Source organism: Haemorhous mexicanus, chromosome 1 (genome assembly GCF_027477595.1).
Source record: "Haemorhous mexicanus isolate bHaeMex1 chromosome 1, bHaeMex1.pri, whole genome shotgun sequence".
In the NCBI taxonomy this organism is placed as follows: Eukaryota; Metazoa; Chordata; class Aves; order Passeriformes; family Fringillidae; genus Haemorhous; species Haemorhous mexicanus.
Window position 1 is genome coordinate 16175231 of NC_082341.1, and position 24326 is coordinate 16199556.

The window sequence follows — 24326 nt, forward strand, 5'->3', positions numbered from 1 at the left end:
GCATGCACAAATTTATATTTTGTTATTTCCTGTTAGTGTAGTCTGTCTGAATTTGAGAAATTAACTTTCTGGTTTTATTAGTATATTTGGACTGAAATTTACACAACATAGTTGCGATCTACTTCTTCAGAATTATGTCATTAAATAAGCACAGCTATTTGCAACATCATCCTTTTAAAATATTGCAAGGCAGGAAGGTTCACACATTGTGTGTTTTCAGTTTGGATTCTGTGTGAGGCCCCAGTGGATTTCTCTGTGTAAGTGTAAGGATGTTGTTCTGAAAGGACAAAATGTATACTGCTAATGGTTAAAAGAATAATCAACCTTTTCTGCTAAGGTGTTTTTATCCTTCTTAGAGATCTAAGTGATTTCTATTTGATTTTTGGGCCTTAATTAAGTTTATTAGTAATGATTTTTTATTTCATATTAAGAGGTATAAGTTTTGAAGACATCAGTAGTTTGAGAACATTTGTTCTTAATATTTTCTTTCCAGAGCCTGCTCTTATTTCACCCAATCTGTTACATTCCAGCAGCAGTTTATAGGTTTGCATGTTCAGTAAGCTCCTAGACGTGTAGCTGTAACCAGTGAGCTGGTGCAAGCTTCTCAGTGTTCAGGAGATTATGTCGCTTTAGTGATAGAATTTTCCCCTTTTATTTTATAGTCTGCATACTTGGCAACTAAGGTTAATCTCTGCTGATACCCATATTCCACAGACAGCATAGCCCGCAGTTCCTTTCATATTCATCAAGGTTTATATTATCAAATAATCTAGGCAAGCAATACATTTTCCTTTTGTTCTTTATGGAAATTTACTTTTAACGTGAATCATTTTATAGAAACCTTTTCTGCTGCATATTAGTATTGGGTTTGGTTCTCTGTAGTAATCATTACTGTATTCTTAATGATGCTCTATTGTTCATTTAAATACATGAATTATGTTTTCAAAACTATGAAATATGCAGACATTAGTAGAATATATTTTGCCTTTTCATACATGTTTTTATTCCTTAAAAGTACAATATTGTTTCAGTTCAGCTTAATATTTTTGTGCAGTCATTGTTCCCATAACATAAAACATAAAATGCAATTACAAATGCAGACATTCAATAGAAAATATTTATTAGCATTTCTATAAAACAGCTTCTAGGTCACAGTAAAGTTAAGCCATACATGAGAGGACATATAATGGCAGATGATGAGCAATGAGGATGCTTTCAGGAACGCAGCAGCAGTATCATAGAAGTGTTGGATATATCTGAAACATCCTTCCTCTTGGAAATGGATGTTTTGGGTTTGAATGCTATTTATAGCAAACTTTCTTGAGATTCTGTATGGGCTATTCAGGTGGACTTTGAGGAACAGTTTAAAAAACTTTCAAATTCAAAATAGCGATAAAATGGTGAAGTGAACAGTATACCACAAACTTTTAATAGTCAGTAGTTTTACAGAGCATCTTCACCAGCACACTGCAGAGAGGTCAACCTTACTCTGGTTTCTATGTTTTTTTCACATTTGTTCTTTTTAATTAGTATATTTTATTTTATGCAGTGTCTAAATTCTGGTTGAACTTTTTGTTGAGCTTTCTTAATACACAGGACAATATTACTGTTTTCATTTTACCAATGAGTTTCAGTGGCAGAAATATCAAATATTTTATTCAAGGAAACACATGTTAGCAGTGGAATCATATCACCTGAGTCTTGGTTATGTTTCCTGTGGAGCCTTTAAAAGTGACAAGGGACAAATCAGTCTGAAGACAGAGCTGAAAGATTTTCTCATTTTTTTAAGGAGTGAAAGAAATGAAAATTCTTAAATAATCTACCACCTGATAGTTTACTAATGAGATCTGAATAAATTTGTTGGAGAAAAGAAGAACAAGTTACAAATGTTTTTACCAAAACCTAAAAGTGGGGATTGAATTGATAGGAAGATTTTGCAGAAAAAATAGTTTTCCTAAGGATTGCACAGTTCACCATTTAAGTGGAGGTTGAGAAGCTGTTTTAATGGCATTTTGAGACAGCTGATCAGGGGCATGGAGCTGCTGTTAATTGAAAGGTCAACACCAAACTGGAATGGAGACCACTGATTTAGCTTCATTTGTTCATTATTCTTACTTTTTTACCTTTTCCAGATACATAGATTCTTGGTCTCGTAACAAAGGTCTTAATTTTGTAAAGCATTTAGTAGTCAATGGTGAAGAATTATTCTTTCTTTTTTTTCTCTTTTTTGTTTTTCCATAAAATGATTATAAAGGAAAATAAATGCAACAAACGGAATAATTTTCAGGATTTGGGCAACTTTTTTTGTTGGTGTTTGGGTTTTTTTAATCAAGAGCATTTTAGATGAGGCCTCAGGAAACTTGTAACTCACTTCATGTGTCTGTAGTCTGTATTGCTAAAGCTACTTTTAACCTTTCTTTATATAGCTGTCTGTACACTTAGGCATAGTTGTGATCAAGAGAACATCTTTGTGTTGTGATGGACTTCACCTTAGGGCAGGCAAGATTTCCCCAGCCCTCTTGTGGGGGTGTAAGCTCTCCAACAGAGCATTTCTGTTTCTGACTGCAGTCATTTCAATGTCAGTGTTAATTCAATAATAAAATAATGTAACCCAGTCTATTTCATTATTGTTTTCATATCTCATATTTTGATCTTTTTCTATGTCAGCTCACCTCCTACTTAGTCTGGACTATATTGTACTTCTTAAACATATCATCTGCCCTTTCTGTGGGTGCTAGTTCTCCTTTGTCATAGATTTTCAGTTTACTTATTCATATTTATATATGAATATAAATGGGTTGATGTCATGATATTCTCAAAATTTTTTTTCATCCTTTGTTTGTATGCTTGTATTGTAGATTCCTGTAGGTATAAGGGTTAACACCAATTAACTAACTTCGTTAACATCCTCTGTGGTCTAGGATCTGTGACAATTTATGCTCAATGAAACTGCATGTATGAAAAATGCTAAGCCTATAACTAAGCCTTGTAGCATTTCTCTTCAGATCTGGTGCTAAATATTTGCAGAACTGAATCTTGAACTTGCACAATATTTCCTTTGAAGAAGAAATTATAATATGACTACTTCTCAAACACCTAAACATAAGCTATTATAAGAATATAAAAACATTTTACTGAAAATCTGGGTTTAACAAAAGTTTACATATCTTTACTGTCCCATGAAGTGTTCTGGAGAAAAAACACCAACAACTTTTCCAGAATCTAAAGTATAACTTGTGTTCTACTCTTCTTCCACCAGACAGTGAAATTAGCTTTGCAGTCTTCGCAGTCTTTCCTATACTTCCTTATAGAACAAAAGCGATGTTGTAGAGATACCAGTAAAATTTAATGTAATGCAGTATAAAGGATTTATTTGAAAAACTATAAGGTCATTAACAGAGGACTAGATTAGTTCTTAACCTGTAGTGTAAAACGGGTCTTTTGTGCCATTCTGCTTGAAAATGCCAATGATTTTCTCCTTTGAGAGTGCTTAAAAGCTATGTGAAATTTCAAGTTTTCTCTAGAAGGCACGATAGATATCACACAGCTGATGTAATTTTAAATATAGATTTAATAGCCATATTAACTTTTAATTTCATAATATGGGTACTGTATTGTCTAAGATGTTTCTAATAGTTTGTAATTTAACTATGAGTGCTTGGATTGACTATTAAACATACTCAGGAAAGGTTTAATGCACTTTTTAATATACTATCAGCATGGAGCTAAGCACAAGAGAATTGTTCAAGGAGTTAATTCTCATTAACCCTTTCGACCACTAGATGTGTTTCTATCCTATGTTGTATTTGATGAGTGTGTCCCATGGTGATTTAATAGACATGCATTAAATGTGGTATGAGACTCCAGCTTGCATGAATTGCCTTGTGTATATATATCAATTTATAAGATACTCAAATTGTCTAAATAATCTAAATATATTAACAATTTTTAATAGCAATTATATTTTGCAGTTTGTTGTTACAAAGGTTCTGTTTTTATCAGTAATCTTAATTTTGCAGTTTAAATAAGTACCTGATATAGTTTAAAAACATGAGAAATGTCATTCTAATGACCTGGCTTATTAAACATATAATACATTTTTTATTCCATGCTCCAATCCTTGAATGTTTGGAGGAGACTGTTTTCAAATGTTTTAAGAAGACTTATTTTCTTACTTTGAAAAAACCCTGTTCTTACTGCAGCTGGTTTTAGAAGAAGCTTTCGTCTTAGCAGAAAAGATAAAAAAACAAACAAGTCCATGTATGAGTGCAAGAAGAGTGATCAGTATGATACAGCAGATATCCCAACCTATGAAGAAGTTGCAAAATATAGACGACAACCTAATGAGAAATACAGGCTTGTTGTTTTGGTTGGTAAGTTGTTTTCTTTCTTTTTGACCTGGGGAAACAGAGACCTGCTGATTAGCACAATGCTCACCGGAAAGTCATTTAAATTGGAAGGGATCTCAGGAGTTCACCTGGTCCAGCCTCCCACTGCGTGAGATCAACACCAGGTTCTGAGCAGGTTGCTGGTGGCAGCAGCTTTAGGAACCTGTATTCCCATCATGTCTTCCCTGTCTTACCTCACAGCTCAGTGAAGAGGTGGCTTCCATCTTTTCAGCGAGTGTCAGAAGGGTTCTGGTGGGTTCCCCCTGAAGACATCTCTTCCCCAAGCCAGGCAAGCCCAGTTCCCTCAGTCTCTCTTTGAGGTTATGTGGTTCAGCTCCTGACCATCTCCGAGGCCCTCTGATGTCTTTGATCCAGTTTCTCAACAGTATTTTAGTGCAGGGCTTGTTGTGGACAGGCTATTCCTCACAAGGGACTGACAAGTGCTGAGTGAAGGAGAAGAATCATTCCCCTCTATGGGCCAGGCTCTTGGTGGTCCAGCCCAGTCTCCTGTTTCCCTTCATTGCTGCCAGCGAGCACTGGGGACTTGTGCTTAGCTCTGCCCATGTGAACCCTAAGGCCCTTGTCATCCAACCAGTCAGCCTATAATGCAGAACTTTGTCCTCATCAAATTTCACTAAGTTCTGCCAGCCTATGCCTGGAGCTCTCTGGACGGAAGTCCTGCCCTTGAGCAAGTCACTTGTATCTAGCCATGGGCAAGCTTTGTAAGGGCCTAGTCTGTGTCGTTGGTATGGATGTGAAATAGAGTATGTCCCAGGGAACTCCCCTTACAATGAGTCGTAGAGCACAGACCAATAACCCCTTCCCTTTGAACATGCTCCATTTTTTCACCTGTCTAGTAGTCCACCTTTCCAGACAGGATGTCTCAACTTGCATATAAGGATGCTTTAGGAGATTGTGTTTAGAGCTTTCCTAAACGAAGGGGAGATGGAATTAAAATACAGCTACCATGGTTACAAGTCTGAATGTGGCAGTCAAGCTGTACTAAAACTCAAAAGAATTAGTTGATATTCCACTCTTAGTGATCAGTCAATATATCTATGTGGAAAAAAAACCCCAAAAGAACAGGATAAATACCTGAGGTCAATGAAGACAGACAATGAAAGTGGAAAAAAACAAAACCACCTACTGCATTAGAAAAAGTAAATGGACAACTAGTAAGAAAGGTGGATGCAGGTGGACCTCTGTAGGCCAAGGATGAATGCAAGCATAGCTGTGGAGGACTCAACATATTATTCTTAGTCAGCTTTCTGTTCTTCTATAATCTGTCACTGCCATGGCTTCCTCACAGCATTTATTATATAACCAAAATGCCTTGCTTCAGTCTCCCAAAAAGAGAGAAAGTCCATTATCTTAAGCTTTTTAAAGGTAACAATTGGAGTACCAATGAGTAATGAGTAACCATCTCTAGGAGTGAGTAACATCTCATTGATTATTGTTTCCTTGGCAGTAATACATAGGCTGCTTTTTCATTAGTAAAATTTCCTCCATTCTGAAAGCTGCAGAGCAGAGAAATATGACCCTCTATCAGGGACTGTTAGGAACTGTTGAGTAGCTGTGTTTTTATATCGTTCATATCCAAGGGAACATTAAATTGAGTTTTTAATAAACAGTTTTGTCACTCTCCAGCACTAAAAATCAGCCACCTACTAGTGTGATCACTGTGAGATTTTGGGTAATATACAACAAGTAATAACATGGTTGAGTTGATTTTACAGTTACATCAAAAGAGTGTAGTGCAAAAGTGTGATAAGTAGACTTTTTATAACAAATTTCATATGTCTGATCTAAGGAATGCCTAGAGATTCTGTTTGATTTTTGTTGTAATAAATCAAATGAAGAAAGAGTGCTTTTTCAGTAACAAAAGCAATTCAGAAATTTATTGCGGACTTCAGTAGTTCTAATGTTTTTTCTCTGGATATTAAGAGCAGCTTAAGTCTGGCCAATACCATAAAAATGTCTTGGGCAAAATGTGGAAAAAACTAGCAGAGCTAAGCAATACAGGTAGAGTAGAAGCAAACACATTTTAAAAGCTTTTTGTGTGCCAGTAGCAGCATTCCATATAATACATTGAATGTAATTTGTATAGTAGTACTAGGAAAGAAAGGGAGATATAATTAATTTATAGCTGTAATTGGTGGAGACACTAGATGTCTGTTGTGTGGAGCTGGGTCTAAATATATGATTTACTGTTTAAAAGGGGACATTTAGGTTTGGTTTTGCCTTTTTTTAGGGGGAAGGAGTTTGACAACTTTAAAACAAATTTCACTTCATTTCAAATTGGTCTAGTCTAATTTAAAGATGAACACAAATTGCACACACAGTAATTTTAGTGCCCTGCTGTGTGATACACACTACTCTCAGGTTCAGCTCAGTGTACCAGTTTGTCAAGATTTTACCTTGCCTGCAAATCTAAGGTCATTAATAAAGCTCTGCAAATCCTAGGGGCTAATATAACATCATCTGAAACAGTAATGATAGAAACATTTTGTGGTGCTTTAAATTGTTAGGATTGTGATGAGTCTGCTAAAAACAAAATTATCCAATATTATGTCATCAGTCTGCCTCTAGTAACTTACTGTTCCCAAGCTATCAAGAAATTCTTAAAGTCTTCCACCACAAATATTGCCTGTATCCTAAGCATTGCATACCTCACAGCCCTGTCAGACAAGGGTAGAATATTTTAATATGACTTGCATTATTTAGACACTAGAATTTTCATTTATATTAATGAGGGAAAAGCCTTGTTCACAAGATCTTCTGCTCTGGGTAATTTTCAGAGCCAGAGTAGCATAAATTTTATTTCCTTAGAGTTACAATGAATGTGCTACATGCAATAACTTTATCTGGCATAGTTTCAGCTAAGTCAAAGCTTTCTGAAGGGGCAGGATAAAGTGAAGTTGTCAGTAGCAAACCATGAGCACTTGTCCCCAAGAACACACACATTGTTCTGTGCATGCAGTGTGATCACTGGAGGTGTGCAGAGCCTTTCAGGGGCTGTGGTCACCCATGGTGATGCCTCTGTCCAAAGTGGGCAGTGGTGGAAGCAAGGACCAGAGGCATGTAGCCATAAAGGAGAAGTTGTTACTGGTGTCTGACATGATCAGAAAAGCCTCTGTCTCTGAATGAGGCTGTCAGTACTTCCCACAAAGATGTGTTTCTGGTCACTACTGCAAAGAAAAGGAATCTGGGACTGAAAAAGCTCTCTATTTGTTGTATTGCTTAGATTTTTTTTTTTTTTTTAATCCATCACCTCTGGTTTTATCATGAAGGAGTTATGATGAGGCCAGGTCTGTTTCAGAGCAAAGGAGGATAAAATGAAAGGGCCTTTTAACCCTTCACCTCTCCTGACTTAGCTCTAAACATGTTCAGTAGTGGCTTGCAGAGTCTTAATTGATCTACAGCAGTAGTGCAGGAAAATGGCCTACCATGGCCATGCTATTCCAGTCAACTAGCTGGACAATAAAGAAAGAGACCTATAATTGCTATCTGCATTAAAACTTCCTGATTGAAGGCATGGGAAGGTCAGCAAGGTTCGGGAACAAATACATAGGATGTAACATAGTGCCTAGCCTTGCCTATGAGAACACCAGTGTGAACTCACTGATCCTACTTCAGTGAACAATAGATCTCGAAGTACACTCCCACTGCCTGTTAAAATGTACAGAAACACAAAATAATGAGGTTCTCCTTTCCTACCACACTGAGCTGCAGTCACACATGCATGTGCAGTTACTGCATTGTAGTGTACTAGGAACTGAGCCACAGAGCCTCTCTCAAGGCAGGTCTCCTACTGGGTTCTTGTGATCCTAGCAGGAATATTGTCATCTAACTCACAAAATCTTTTCTGAAAGACCACTTTCCTTTTCTTTCCAAAAGTCTGCTAGGAGCTCATTATGTGTCTGTGGGTGAAGAATGGTGGCTGGTTGGCTTAACCCTCCCAAAACCTAAACTTAGTTTTTTCAGTTTTCTTCAGATGTGTCTGAGTGGTACAAAATTTAGTGCAAGTTTTGGTAGTTTAATTCTGTAGATGTCTCTCAATAAAGTGAGCTGGCACTGCAGTCCGCTTGTGCAGGATTTGACCATTAACATGACTTAGCATGCAACAGCAAGCAGCACAAATGTTCCTTTAAAAAAGTAAGCAAAGTATCTCTAAATCTGTCAGCATAACTGTAAATATTGCTGCCTGGGGTGATTTATAGTAAACCAAAATTACACTACAGACATGGATCCTGCATGCCTTATATTTGACTGTAAGAATCAGGATTATCCTTTTAAATCCTGACACTTCATTCTCTTTTTGAGTTCAAATTGTCTTCAGATTTATAACTATTAGAAGCTGGCATCTTTCTCTGCTGCATGAAAACAAAAAGAATATTTAGAAAGGAACTGTATATTAACTTGGGAGAGATAGTATAGAAATCCACATAACGGATGGCTTTGCTGAGCTGGAATCAGCCTTCAGTGTCCATATGCTACAGTTATGAGGACTTTGTGAAGACAGCACTGAGAAAGACTCTACACCTTTCAGTAGTTCAATTTAAAGATTATTTTAAAATGTTAATCTGGAAGGGGAGACAGTAGCAGTGAAGTTGTGATCTGGAAACAGAGTTAAGCTAAGTTTCCAAAGCATGTGTCACAGGAAGTGAAGCCTGGACTCTTTATATATATAAATAGAGCTAAAAGCATACTGTTGATTTGACAGCATGTAGACTGAGGAAATAACATTTGTGTGGATTTGATGGGAAATATTTTTTGCTTAAAAGTAATAGAGTGATTTTTAAAAACTGAATTCCATTTGGTTTGGTTTACTTTGCTAGGGTTTATTAAGAGTTTTAATTACTTTTCCTATAAAAGTCCATATTTGCCTTAAAGAGCTAAACTCTTATAAAAAGGAAAAAAATTAAATTATAACAAAAGTAATGCCGTTATCTACATAACACATTGCTGTCCTCTGCAGACATGCACCAGTAGAGGCTGCTGTGCACCATATTAAATAAACATTTATACATACTGATAGATTAATTTACAGAAAGGTCAGAGATGGAACTTGAAATGTAGTTGTGTGTTTAACTGATGTGAACACACATAAACTTTAAATGTAGAAAGTCTAAGATTTTACAGTAGAACCATAGTCTGGGGGTAGCAGCAAAGTAGCAAGCCCTTGCTTTTCATCATTATGTGTTTCAACTCCAGACAGGGTGTATGGTCATTTTTACAGATAGGCACCTGAAGGTACTGAAGCATCAGTCTGTTTTCGGACTCTCACTAGTAAGTAGTGGTTACAACACTATTTCATTGACACGTTTATTAGGTTTGGGACATTTTTACAATGTTTAAAATGTGTTTGTTAAGAAGCACTCCATATATACATGTGTCCCTTTTACTAAATGTGCAAGAATTTTCATTGAAACCACAGATATTATCCTTCCATTATTTAGGATATGGTTCCAATGGCTTATTCTCCTTTGCCTTCTGCTGTTGACCTGGCTCTGTAGAAATGAAGGCTGTCCACTGTCAGAAATGTAAGAACATGCAGAGCTGAGCTCCCTTCACACACAGCAAGCACCATGGCTCTGTCACCAAAGCGGGCAGGCAGGCTGGAGCCCTGCATGAAGGGCTCCTGGGGACAGGCAGCGAGTGCCTGTGGAGCCTTTGAGACCTCACAGGACAGAGTGCCCTCACAGAGACCTAAGGCACCACTGACAAACAACTAAGAATTAGGGACAACTCAAAAGCCAAGAGGAACATCTTGCTCTGTTGCTTCTAGTACAGCACTACTCAAGTGGAGGTGGAGGAAACAGGTCAAAAAAATTCCATGCAGTCTTTGTTTCCTCCTGCCATCCTCCTTCCAAGAGTGGTCTCTCTTTGGCAGTCACATGAAGAAGGAAACATTTGCTTTGGACCCGTTCAGACAGCAGGCAGGAGACAAGCACAGTTTAAAAGAAAATCAACAACAAAGAAAGAAACCCAAATATCCCGAATGGGTTGTGACCTGGCAAGTACTGCCCTTCCTTCCTTTCTCCATGCAATGCCACCCTCACACAGTTGAAAGGTGGATGGTGACAGCTACAGGCAGCCAGGAGCTAGGCAGTGTTCTTGCCTGCAGTAGGGGCTGGAAGGAGCAGTGCTCCTAGGGCATAGGAAGGTGGAAACAATTGTCCCCAGGGACATCTGGTGCAGGCACGGGATGCAGCAGCAGGAGGGAGTGAGGCCCTGCTGACATAGAGAGTGCAGAGACTTTGGGGGCACTTTGCACATGCCAGCTGGGGTCCTCTAATCTGCAAGTGGAGGGTATTCTGGCAAAATAAAACAGCCAAACAGTCTTTATTGTGGAAAGCTGCAGGTTGGCATGCTGGGGTTTGTAGTAGGGCTGAGATGGAGGTGGGTGCATGCTGAGGGTAGCTGCTGCAGAAAAGAAAGTCAGCTTTGCTGGCAACTTATTTTCACTGATATTTCCTCAGAAATAATCAGAACAGAGTAACTGCCAACTACATCCCCCAAAATTTGTCAGCTCTGTATATACTAGGAGAGGCTGGAACCATGAGCCTTTCCAAGTCACTCAGTAAAAGGCAGTAATGTCACAGCCATAGGCTATGAAGTCTCACCTTGGAGCATACTTGCACTTGGGAAAAAGGACAATTTTTTTCTTTCAGGTCCTGTAGGGGTTGGACTGAATGAACTTAAACGGAAATTGCTAATCAGTGACACCCAGCACTACGGGGTAACAGTGCCACGTAAGTAAAAATGTTCTCCTATTCTCTAATGATATACTTGCGTTATTAGCCTTTATTATTGTATTACTTTTAAGGTAATTTCAAATTTGGGTCTCTAAATGCATGCTTGGCATCCAAATTGCTTTTCTTATTTTTAAAAGTGCTGCTGCAGTTGTGCATTAAATAGCATTGATTTAACTGATGAAGCTTTTTGGCTCAGAGGCATTGCAGTACACTTTCAGTACAAGTTTAGCATGATTGATGTCACTGAGGTTTAGTAAATGAAACTCAGCTGAAGAACACCCTGCATTTGGCTGTAAAGCGCTGAAATGTACTCTGTTACCAATGCTTGCATTCAGCAAACTGGCCTTTATCTGTTAGGCTGAAAAATGAAGATTGATTATAAACAGTGTAATCCAGTGAATAAAATAATTAAATCCCTTTTATTAGCTTTAGAAGAGATCATCTGAGGATGTTTTTTCCTCTTTCCTGTCTCTGACAAAGTAGTGTGATTTTTATAAAATTGAGTAACATTGTGTTTTATCAACTTCTACAATTCTTTACTGGGTTTTCTTTAATACGAAGAACTCAACTGTTTTAGACTTTGATTTCTTAGTTTGCTTTCTACTTGTGCCTTCTATAGGGATCCTTCACAAATATGGCTCCAACATTCTGAATTTGGGAGATTCTCTCTCAGGTTTTTTGCAAGAGCAGATATTCTGTGAAGTGTATATGTATGAATGAATTTGCTAAGTAGAAAAATTAATGCATTTAATTTGGCAAGCAATTTCTTTTGCATACATTTGCTACAACTGGTTATTGAAAGCAACAATAGCAAAAAATCTAGATGTTCCCAAAATATTTAATACATTGAAGTATATGCAATCATTTGCCCAAAAATATTTCTCTAAAAGTTGACAGTATTCATCAAGCTGCCTTCTCTCTTTTCTCTTCCAAATTTGTGGTTATAAGTTAAAACAAACATGTAAAGGAATCCCTCTCCCTGAAATTCAGTAAGTCAGGACTTGGAGAGACAGTGGGGTTCCTGTCTTGGAAATGTTCCTCGTTGTGTCAGCCTAAGAAGAGGAGTGGTAGATCAAATGGCATTTAAGTCTGTGTGGCTGCAAGCAGGTTTTGTATGTCCATATATGATGAAGACTACATGGTGCTGTAGTATTCAACTTGTTCAAAATAGGATGTTTTAATGGGTTCATTAATCATAAATGACAACCCCACAAATATTACAAGCAAAACCCTTATACCTGCTTGGGGGAAAGTAAGAAGTGTGAATAATACAAGGCTACTGAAAGAAAATGGAATTCTGTTTTGATCACGGGATAAAGAAAAGCACTAAAACATAAAGTTCACACCCTATTTTTTATTACCATGCTTCACATACCATAGCTACAAGAGTTGTTAATGAACATAACATTTTATAAATCAGGATGGTGTGCTTTGTTTCCCTTTATGGTCTCATATGCTAATAAGTTTAACAAGAGGCAAGGCTGGGGTAATTGTTATGGACTGCTGTTCCTTTTATTATTCAGCTGTCCTCATTTTATTGGATTTTTCCACTAGTTAATAAAAAATGATAATCTGATACTTGTCCAATAGGTTTTTCTTCATTTTCCTGCATGCATTTAAAACTCAATCCTGTCATGTGCTTGTGTGCTGCCTACCAGATCCAGAGCAGCCTTATGTGCTTCAGAAGTGAGGGAAGTGCTATGCTTAGTATTGCAGAAAGAGTCTGTGCTTTTCAGCTTTTCCTGAACTGGTTTACATTATATTGTTTTGTGCTTTTTTTTCCTTTTTTTTTTTTTTAATATGATGAAACTGCAGACACTACCCGTCCAAGGAGAAGCCAGGAAAGTGATGGTGTTGAATACATTTTCATTTCCAAGCACTTGTTTGAGACAGATGTACAGAATAACAAGTATGTTGAAGAGATTTTTAACTAGAACTGCAGTTAAAACAATGGTTTATTATAAAATGGGGCTGGTTGTTATTTTAGATAATAAGTCAAAGTGGATATAAGTTGCAGTGATTTGAAGATGTGTTAAAATTACATGTTGTTATATAAGCAGCTAGGGAAAAATATGGAGTATGTGCAAACACAAGAGTTTCTAAGCTTACAAGTAGTTTCAGTACCTCAGCTCCTCAAGGACACACTGAAATTATAGGTGCTTGGGATGGGAGAGCATTCTTTTAATAGAGCATCTTCTGTCATGGCAGTAAAGCACTGCAGCTCTAGCGAAGGGGGGTGTGGAAGTGCTGCAGACGTGCCTGAGTCAATGTTTGCATAGTTCTGCTCTCTTTCAGGCCAGGCACTTCCTCTGCTTTTGAATTTAGAGATCTACAGTGAAGGCCCTGCCTGTACACCCTCCAGAAAGTAAACTAAAATGAAGAGACAATGGTAGCATCGTGCTCTCCAGCAGCCTGTAAAATTCTCTAGCTTGAAATTCTGCCCCAGTTTCAGAGGGCAAAAGTGTATTAGACACAAAGCTGTGGGTTTTATTGAAACTTCAAACTGTGCTTTGCTTTTCTGGCAAATAGTGCTTGTACTTTTATAGCAAATAACCAGCCGCCTTGGTTCCACCAGCACCGTCATCACTCCTCCTCTTCTGAGACAGAGAATTTGGATATTCTGTAGTGTGCAATGAAATTTCAGTAGTTTCTATTGTTTAGCTTATCCACTGTTTTATTGCATTGCATTAGTTCAGAAAAAGAGGTGATGGAAAACATTAGTGGGCTGTTGGACTACAGTGCTTTTTTCTCTTTAACTGTAATACAAGCAGGTGTTACTGATTTGAAAGCAGTAAAGTGGAAGATTTCTTAAAATTGACATGCCGAAGTACTTGACAGCATTTCCTTTATAAAACACGGTAGAATTCTCATGTAAAGTAAAATATTTTTGCTTCTGAATTAAATCTTATAAAGCATACTAGTAAGCTTTTTTTCTGGAGAAAATGGAAATTATTCCAGTTGTTTTTACCTTCTGCCACAGGTTTATCGAGTATGGCGAGTATAAGAACAATTACTATGGTACAAGTTTAGACTCTGTTCGATCAGTTCTAGCTAAAAACAAAGTTTGTTTGTTGGATGTGCAACCTCATGTAAGTAAGCATGTCTTCTAAACTCTTGTACTTCCCCATATTGCATATTGGAATTCTGGTAAAAAGTATTTCTCAAACAGTGTGCTTTATCCCACACTGAATGATTGCTGAGTGGGTTTTCTTGCTAGCTTTATCTAAGCGAGGCTCTCTGAAAAGGGATAAATATATAGCCAGTAATAAAGAAATTGGAAGCCTGCAGCATAATACTCAAGATTTAATTACAGAATGCTCCCATATTTATCTTTCTGTTAGTTTGGGCAAGAGATTGTCTCTGAAACTTTAATTTCAGAATAGTTTTGAGTTATCACCAAGTCCAGCAACTCTCTCTCACATGTTTCTCTAGACTGTTCATGCCAAGGATTTCCATGCAGGATGGACATGAGTCAAGGAATGCACTAAATGTGATGTTGGCTGGATAATTGTTAAGAATATTCCTCTCTAAATCATTTTTTCATTCATTGACCTTGTCTTTCAACCCCGCTGAACAGCTCCACCAGGAATTTTTTTGCTCCTAATAACCACAGTGCTTCTAGGAGCTGGACTAGTTTGTTTAAACCCAGAAAAAGCATCTCTTCTCCAAGGGTGGCCAGTGTATGGCTTCTGAGCCCTGGCAGCTTGTGCACAGCTCCCGGGGCAGTTTCGGATGCGGAGCTGTGCCCCGGGAGCAGGGCAGGGGCTGCCCTGGCAGAGGAGCAGCCAGGGAAGCCATAGCCCGTGCCAGGGGAGGAGGGGAGCTGACAAGTCCATTGCCTGTCCCACACAGCCTGTGTTCCTGCAAAGCTCTAAATTCTCTTGGAGACCCAAGCTTGTGAACCGTTCTGGGATCCCACTCTCCAGCATGGAGTTTTCCTGTGGACTGTGGCAGTGTGGAGAGAATAGAAAGCTTCTGACCATCCACCCTGTGCTGCAGCTGAATCATAGACCTGCCTCTAACACCAGACACAGCTCACTCAGAGAAAATGAACAGCAGGGAATTGTGTGGTGGGCACACAGTACTGAAGAGAAAAATCATTGACCTTTTGTGAACAAGTGTCACAGACACCTCTTCCTGCTGATGTTCATGGGTACAGAAAGGGTTATTCTTGCTAAAATGGGTTGAACTTTTCCTCCTCCCCTGAGTACCTGCTGTTCCTCTCCATCCTCTCACTGCCAGTGGCACTGGTGTGCATGACTCAAACTTTGCCAGACTTCATGGGGCTTACCAGCAGCCATGTGGAAATCAAGACCAATGATCACCCTTGGAGAAAGAGTTTCTTACCATTCTGAAAATTCTTCCTAGATGAATCAGTGCTGGTCAGCAGAGCAGGATGAAAAATACCTGCCTAGAAACGCTTTATGGGTTTATTATGGTTAGTGGGGAGTTTCTTTTATTGCAGTAAATTCCATTGTGCAAAATAAACTAATTAATTAAAATTTTTCCTCTTCCCAGACAGTGAAACACTTGCGGACATATGAGTTTAAACCATTTGTTATATTTATAAAACCTCCATCACTTGACCGTTTGAGAGAAACCAGAAAAAATGCCAAGATTATTTCAAGTAAAGATGATAAGGGAACTGCAAAACCCTTTACCGTAAGTATAATTAGACATGGTAAATCAGGAGAACCTGTCAGGAGTTTACTTGTAGCAGTTTACCTTGAAAATAAAGGTGATCTCTGGTTCTTGTTGACAGCACTTGTCAGGGCTCACATGAGCATCTTGCTGTTTCTCAACCTCTCTCATATTGCACATTTACTGTGGTGTTTTCATTGTTTGATATGCTCATGGGTATTCACAGTTTCCATGCTCCTCTGACTTTATGTCATTAAAAAACCCCCATAGTGCAAGCATATCTTTATAGGAGCTAATGCTGTGGATTTCCTTTAAAATAATTGTACCTAGGCTTAGATGTTTCTATTAAAATAAAAGAATTTATTTGTTTTGTCAACTGTATTAAGGGGTCTAAATTCAGAGGAAAATGCAAATATAAAAAACCAATTGAAAAAGTAAATGGTCCTTTAATAAAAAGCCCTTATTTGTGGATAAGAGAAATAGAGGGTTTTCAAAATGTTATAGAAAAATGGAACATTGCAAGAAAGAAGAAGATACCTAAGCAAGAAACAAATGCTGGTTTTTCTGAATAGTCAGAAAAAAAAATAATATTACCCAATATTAACATACTTGCTTCCTTGTATTATAATGAAATTATATTTTAATTGAATCTACAGCAAAGTTGATCATTGTTAGATTGTTTATCTGTATTTACAGTGTGTATAATTTTTCCTCATTCAGGTGTTACTTAAGATTTTTTAGGTTTTGTTTCAAAGTGAGTCACAGATACAGTCACAGACTGTATCTATGTAGAATGTGTATTTGGAATAGTTTGGAAATTGCATTCTGTAAGAAAACGTTGGTTTGTGGTATATAAAAACAAAGAGGAGTTTGGTTTTAAGAGCAACCTTCGGGCCATTGTTGAGTTAGGACAGGTTCCATCTCTCACAGTCATTTAAACAAATTACAAAGATTTGTTCCCTCCCCAAACATGAAGAGAAATCCACTAAGCCAGATCGAACAAGGCATAGAATGATTATTCCTACCAAGCTCTTAAAAGGCCTGTGCTGTAAGTGCTAATAGCAAGCTGAGATTAACATAATGAAACTTTAAATGTATCATCAAAGTAAACAGCTAGAAACATTTTCCGCTGGTGCTGCTAAAAGAAAATGTCTCCATAATTACCGTGCAGTGACTAATTGTGTCACTACAAAGGGAGAGATGAAAGAATTGCCTGTTGAGCTGAGTCAACTCATCAGAATACTCTCTGAGATCACTTGTAATGGTAATCTGTTTTTTTTTTTTAAATTAGAGGTACAGTTTCCGTCTCCTGATGAGATAAGAAATAAGCAATTAGATCATGTTTAATACAGAAAGAGTTTATGCAGGGTTGCTATGGACTGGCTGTGCACTGATCTTTATTGCGCTGCTCTTACTAGGAAGAAGATTTTCATGAAATGATTAAATCTGCCCATGTGATGGAGAGCCAGTATGGCCACCTTTTTGACAAGGTGATAGTCAACGATGACCTTGCTACAGCTTACAGTGAGCTTAAAACAACTTTTGACAGGTTGGAGACCGAGACCTTCTGGGTTCCTGTCAGCTGGCTACACTCATAGTAACGTTTTAGGCAGACAAAACCTCTGCTGTTGTTCAGCATCTAAACCCTGGGCATGGTTAAGCTTTTACTGGATGGCTACTTTCTTGGGAGGAGGGATTTCAGCTCTTCTGAGCAGCAGGTATACTTTTCATGCACTTGGAACTGGTCTTGTTTTCCTATGTCTTCAATTCTGCTGCCCACGGTTTGGGGCAGAACAGTCAGATTAAACCAGAGATTTACTGTGCTCCGTAAAGTGAGCTAATACTAGTGTAGCAAAACTGCCAAGCACCTCTTTATCATCATCTGTGTGTTTCCAAGGTGAGTGTTTCAAACACAGAGTTTGCAGAAGATACAAATTGATGCTGGGGATCAGCACTTCAGTGGTTTTAAGCATAACTGTTCCCATACAAGAGCACACCAGCACTTGGAAATTATTGCCCTTTCAGTGCTTGAGAGAACTGAAACAGGCAAAAGAGACCAACATTTTTATGAGGAAGACACCATAGTTTTGATTATGTATCAATGTGTTTTCACTTTTCTAGATGTGAACCTTGTCTTACGTGTACAGACTGATTTAAATATTCTTTTGCAATTATCATAATCATGGAAAGAAAGCTGTAGTCAGTGGCTTAATAGTGAAACACTCAGCTGTGAGTATGCATGGATTAAAAATATTTTCAGGCATGCTCTGTGGCACAACAAAGAAAAGTCATGGGAATAATTATTTAAATAGGAAAAAATGTGGGTTAGTGTGTATGTAACTTCAAAGTCTTTGGGATTAAACTTCTGTAAAATCAGTGGCAAAGTGATGTGAATAGCAACAAAGTAGAGAATAATTTTTCCCCCTTTAAATTGATTTTAAATATTTTTGGCACACTTTAGAACAATTTTCCCATCAGAAATTTTCAAACAATGAAGAAACCTTGGAAATCTGAGAAGCAGTTGAAAGAGACTAATTCTTTTTATTGTTGAGTATATACTGATACTTTCTGGTAGTGTAACATGTATTTTGTCTCCACTCAAAAATAAATTAATGCTGTAGAGTTCACTGTAAAAAACATCCTTGTCACTGGAAACAAGACAGTTGGAAACCCCATTTTAAGATTTGATGTGTCATTGTTAAGCAAATATATATTAGAGGATGTATTTTTAATATAGATAATTTGGTATTTTTCTTTACCTACTACTGATATGCAGGAAATGAGTACAGATGTAAAGACCAACTAACACCTGTGTATTGTGTTGTGAATATGTCTTGTAAGTACAGAATGTGTATAGGAACTTGCTGACTTCAGATCATCCCATCTGTGGCATTCAAACAGGAAACCATTATTTCATGTTAATCTGTAAAGAGAATATAGCTGTCTTGTTTAAAGAAAAAAGAATTTAGTGAAACTTTATATATTTATGAAAGGGTTGAAAAGGGTTGTTAAGTTTTTAAATTTCTTGTCAATGTGATCATTTATTAAAGAGATTACTAGTCTGTAATTTGAAACAGTCTCTGTAAATGGAGCTCAACATTCCATGTAAATATTTTATTTCAGCTCATATGCTGATAAAGCCATGAGGTTTTGCAGTTTTATTCTAAATGTGTATTTAATGTGTGAGCCATTGCATTTGGCTTAGAGTCTTATAAAACAAATGAAATGCAAGAAACAACAGCAAAATCCCTGGGAGTCTGGAAAAGTTTATGCAAGACTTACAGATGTACTGAGTCCCAGTATGGACACATGCTCTGCTTGAACAGCTCTACTGTAACTTCTGTCAAATTTCACCATTTTCCTGGTGGACTTAAACTTTTTTTGTAACATAAATAGGAATTTGTTGATTAAATTAATTGCATAGAGTTTATCTGAGTTGAGAAAACATTTTCTATTTTTTTTAAATCACTGAAAATCAATCTGTTTTTCAGGGGATATGGAATTCAGTAGGTCAGTTTGCCTTTGTCAGTGAGATGCCAAGTGCCTTCACCATATCTAGAAATGGAGAGGACCCTTGGCATGTCTCGGGATGTGGTTATTTCCAAGAGGAGGGGCTTTAGTCCTCACTAAAACACTATTAGCATTGCTCCTAACTTGGGCTTTCTTGGAACATTGGGGTACAGTCACGCTTGCATAAGGGACCTGTTTCTCTCTTTGTGAAGTAGATGCTAGAATAATCTGCAGACTCCCTGGTAGGGACAGTTCTGGCTGTCCTGCAGGCTGTTTTTCCTGTCTTTTTGAAATTAATTTAATTCCCATTCCTGGGTCGGTGTGGTCTGGGAGGATGTTGCACACAGCTCTGCTGTCCTGGGCAGCCGTGGGAGCTCCCAGAGACACCGACCCTCTGATCCCGGCACATCCTGGCAGCAGGCTCCCACAGCTCCCACAGCCATGGCTGCCTGCCCCCTCTCTGAGCCAGGAGCTAATTCCTGAATGGTAACACCTGCAGAAGAAAGGGAATCTCAAAAACATAGATCCAACCAACAGAGTAAAACGTGCACAGTCTTTGGCAAGTCAGAAAGTTACATTACTAAATTGCTCTTTAACATCAACATTATTGCATTATTTAGCTTCAAAAGCTAAAAATCAAAGCCCTCCATGAGACAGGCAGAGATGACAGTAGGTCTAGGCAGAAAAAATATCTTAGTCAAGCAGTTTCAACAGGACAGGAGCCTGCTTATCATGATGGATCCTGAGCTGTGCCGAACTGTTCTGGGATACCAAGGGGAAAAGGGGGGTGGATTGTTCCTTTGACTCCTTAGAATTTGGGAACGAAGACAACTAAACATGTTTCCAATATTCCACATATTCAAGTTGTGCTGTGTGGGTTTTTAGAGAAATGTATGTTTTGACAGTCAAGTCCAGATGTTTTTATTGTGTTCTAGCTGTTTGCGGTAGTCAAACAAAGGGTTGTATTTTTTAATATTGTACCAAACTCTATACTTGAATTCACCATCAGGTCCTTGGTTGATGTCTTACCTGAAATCTGATCTTACCTTCTTATGCAAAACAATAAATTATTGATATACCACTGCAGGTGTTTTTTTTCTTTATTGAAAATTGCTCCATAATGTATCATAGACTCATAGAATGGTTTGTGTGGGAAGGGACCTCAAAGATCATCCCGTTCCAACAGCCCTGGCATTGTCAGGAACACTTTCACTAGACCAGGTTACTTTGAGCCCCATCCAAACTGGCCTTAAACACTGCCAGGGATGAGGCATCCACATCTCTGAACAACCTGTTTCAGTGTCTTACCTCCCTCACAGTAATTAATTTATTCCTAATACCTAATCTAAACCCACCGTCCTTCAGCTTAAGGCCATTCCCCCTTGTTCTATTGCTACATTGACTTGTAAAAAGTCCCTCTCCAGCTCTCTTGTAGCTCCTTTAGGTTCTGGAAGGTGCTATGAGGTCTCCCCAGAGCCTTCTCTTCTCCAGGATGAACAAAATTACTTTAAAAGGTAAAATGCCTAAATAGTAAGTTATTTCATGGGATTCTATTAACTTTAATGCTCCAATTATCTTAAATAGAAAAACAAAGCACCCCAGAACAAGGATAAAAGCTCTTAATATTTAATTTTCATTGCCAGATTCTTCCTCAGAATTGATGTTTACCCTTTCCTGTAGCCCACCTCATAATAAACCATTTTCTTTCTGAGGGGAAATGCTTACCTCAGTGGATCAAACTGAAATATCAGCTTGTCTGGGCTTGCAAAGTCTCAGAGTGTTATCCAAGTTGTTGACTCGGAGTGTTTCACCAGACACATAAACTTCTAGGCCACGCACAAGTCCCAGGGGAAGTTGTGCTCATTTGTAGGATTCAAAGAAAGTAATGCTTGAACTCAGTTGCTTTTTGCATTGTGTTATACCTTTTCCAGGAAAAAAAAGAGTGGCCTAACACATACTAGGATTAGAGAGAAGACTTTTAAGCACCTTCTGTTTTATTTCAGTGCACTATTCTGCATTTCCCACATGTACTTCTGTTCAGGTTTCTCCTGTGTGTGGAGAATTTTTTCTTCAGTAAAGCTCATATTTAGCTTTTGTGAGATTGTTTCAAAGGATGAATAGTTTCTTCAGAGGTTTGAAATTAAACTTAATTTAGTCTATTTTTGCTACTACTCTCTCTACAGTCATTTCCCCACAGGATTAAGAGTTTTCTGTGTATCAGTGCTTAAAGTCATTTGTACTTGAAATTTGCCCTAGATCCTTCTGCTCTCAGAGTCATTACGTATTTATCATATATTACCATGATTAATGTATGATACCAAGCATTCAACAGAAAAATGTCTGAACACAAAATTAAAGGGAGACTGTAGGTGTATTTGTTGTCTAAGAATTCTAGTGCTAGATAACAGTTAAAGGTTTCAGCAGAAAAACACACAAAAACATTTGGAAACAGTTAAAGTCTGGTCTTAAATTTTGTCTTATGTTAAATGGCAGTACAAATGAGAGAATTTGGAGTTCTAGACAGCTGGAGACTTTTCCCCTCTTGATATCTGTGTCTGAAATACAAGCTGGATATTTGGAAGACTCTATGGAATGATTTTACATCTCTATAGTAAAATAGTATGGTATTTTCTGTAGCTGAAATCCAACATTTGAACAAAGAGGGTAAATCTGTGTGATTATTGAGACTTTGTTTTGCTTCTGTTTCAGTTGTACACTTATGTCTGTTTAAATGACTTTTTAAGGACTCAGTGGCAGAAGCTGTCAGCTACACATTTCAATATGTGGAGAAAAATACCCTCAGAATTTCCAAGAGGGTTCAAATGGCTCAAACAGTATCTGAAAACTTGTTGATAAGAAATAGAGAAAATTAGGTCACAATTTCTTTTGTAATTAGATCTCTTTTCAGTAGCTGTATTAATATTCAGAACTTGAATATGCTAAAAAAAACCCAGAAGGCATCCAATAATTTTTAAATGAAATTTAGATTTGTGTTTTTAACAAAGATCTTACAAGCTTTCTGTAGGATTATACACAGGCTCATAAAAACTTCGGGTATGTGTTTTAAAGGGAGGGTCTTTGGGTATGGCAGAGATGAACTGAGAATGTTACAAATGCAAGTACTACCCTGAAAATGCATCTTCGGTTTCATAAACCACTGAACAGGAGGTCAGAGACCTGGCTGCAAATGTGGTGTGGTTTCTGTTCCTTCCTTGGTAAATACAAATAAGCACCAGTAAATCTTCTTTGGTAAACAAAGCTAAAATTGTCCAAATTATGGAGCTGAAATGTAGTATTCAGAAGGAGGAGTACCTCAGATCCTGGTGATGTTGGCCAAAATGCTGCTTTACTTTCTTCTAACTTCATTAACTTTTGCAACAAGAGTACAGCAATCACAGCTCTAACTCAAAATTACCAAACTGTGTTTAGTCATTGGCAATTTCATTCTTTGTTTTCCTCTTTACCCTTGTACAGTTTCAACTTAGTAATTCAGTTATATAAGGAGGAGAAAAGGGACAATTAACTGGTCTAGAAAAACAGACATCAAAAATTTGATACAAGGACATTTATTACCTCCTTCCCAATGGACACAGGGGTGGTGTGTTCCTGAAACAGAAGTGAAGAGCTAGTGCTTTTTCCAGATGGAGAGCACCTGAGCAGTGTTTTGTCCCATGAAAATAGAATTGCTCTGAGAGGTCCCTTTGGCCTGTTTGATGCATGAGAGCAGCATGTGGTAAAAAAGACCAGGAGCAGTTGTAAATTTTATGCAGCCAGTGTTGGCTTCAGGGGTTCTCGTTTAAGGCAATGGCCATTGGCGTCAGTTCTGCTCATTTTCTTTGTGACCTCTGGACATTTCCTGGTGTGTCTTCTCCCTTTTCTAGACTTCCATTACTGTCTTGTTTTTAAGCAACTACAGTTCCCTAAAATTGGTCTAAACCTTGGGCAGTGGGAGTAGTCATGTTTCACGATCGAGGCTGACATTCATGGTGGGGCAGTTGCCCAGATGTGAGCATGGGCTGAGACCACTCCACAGAGCTTTGCATGCCCTGGATGGTTTATACATCCCCACCAAATGTAATTTGATGCAGCGTCTGGAGCCCTACTCCTGAAACCAGGCTGGCCTGTGCTAGGCAAATGAACATGGAACAAAGACATAGTCCCAGATTCAAAGGAGCTCACTGAAAGAAGTGGGAGAGATGGCAGAGCAGTGGGAAGGTGCAAGGAGAAGCACTGGGCACAGCTCTTCCTACCAGCTGGCACAGAGGCAGTGCTGGCCTAAGGGGGCTGTCAGATCAAGGATTCAGCATCTCACAGGAGGATCAGGTGGTTGGAGCTCCCTGGCAGGGCTTCACCCATGCTGGGCAGTGCCCGGGCACAGCTGAGGGCTCACAAAAGCCAGACTCTGGCAGCCAAGCAGCCAGCTTGACTGCAGGAGGGAATCAGCTGTGTGTATGAGTTGTGCTCTGCCTCCTTCCTGCAGAGCCAGAACAGCAGGGTTGGTCTTGGCCCATTTCCCTGCCTGGTGCCAGTGGAGGCAGGAATGCTCCAAGTCCCACGTGCAGTCCTGGCCACTAGTGACTGTAAGGCACAAAAGGAGTTTTCTTGTTTGGTTGTGGTTTTTTCATTGTTGTTGTTGAAAACTGGCTTGAAATCTTTGTTATTATTGGTGTTATCTGGACAGTATGAAAGAGCAGCCTCTCTTATAGGCCCTGCTGGGTTATTATTCCAGATGTTTTTCTTTACACAGCTGTTAAGCAGGAAGTAGAACCAAAACCAAAGATTGATTTGAACCATTGTTTAGTCAAAAACCAGAACTGAACCTGAATTATTGTCTTCTCTTGACTTCATTGAATTCAGATCATCATTGGCCACAGCTGGATTCAACCCCAGCTCAAACCACACTGAAAAAAAGCACACAGCCTGACCACACTTTTGAGTAGGTGAGATTTTGAAGGCCAAGAGCCTGCATCTTGTCATGAGTGCAGCTGATGTTACTTTCAAGCCAACAGCAGCTTTTACTGAGTGCACA

The 24326-nt window shown here is 38.4% G+C and overlaps 1 protein-coding gene across 4 annotated transcripts in view; it reads left to right on the plus strand.

Moving 5' to 3' along the window:
* MPP7 (MAGUK p55 scaffold protein 7) overlaps positions 1-20378 on the plus strand; it is a 147452-nt gene extending 127074 nt beyond the window's left edge. For all 4 annotated transcript variants that reach the window (XM_059841146.1, XM_059841168.1, XM_059841161.1 and 1 more), the window contains 6 exons: positions 4203-4373; positions 11063-11143; positions 12962-13055; positions 14127-14235; positions 15665-15808; positions 17206-20378. In XM_059841146.1, the coding sequence (XP_059697129.1) occupies positions 4203-4373; positions 11063-11143; positions 12962-13055; positions 14127-14235; positions 15665-15808; positions 17206-17385 (779 nt within the window). In that variant the 3' untranslated portion in view covers positions 17386-20378. The remainder of the gene's footprint in view (positions 1-4202; positions 4374-11062; positions 11144-12961; positions 13056-14126; positions 14236-15664; positions 15809-17205) is intronic.
* The last annotated feature ends 3948 nt before the right edge of the window (positions 20379-24326 follow it).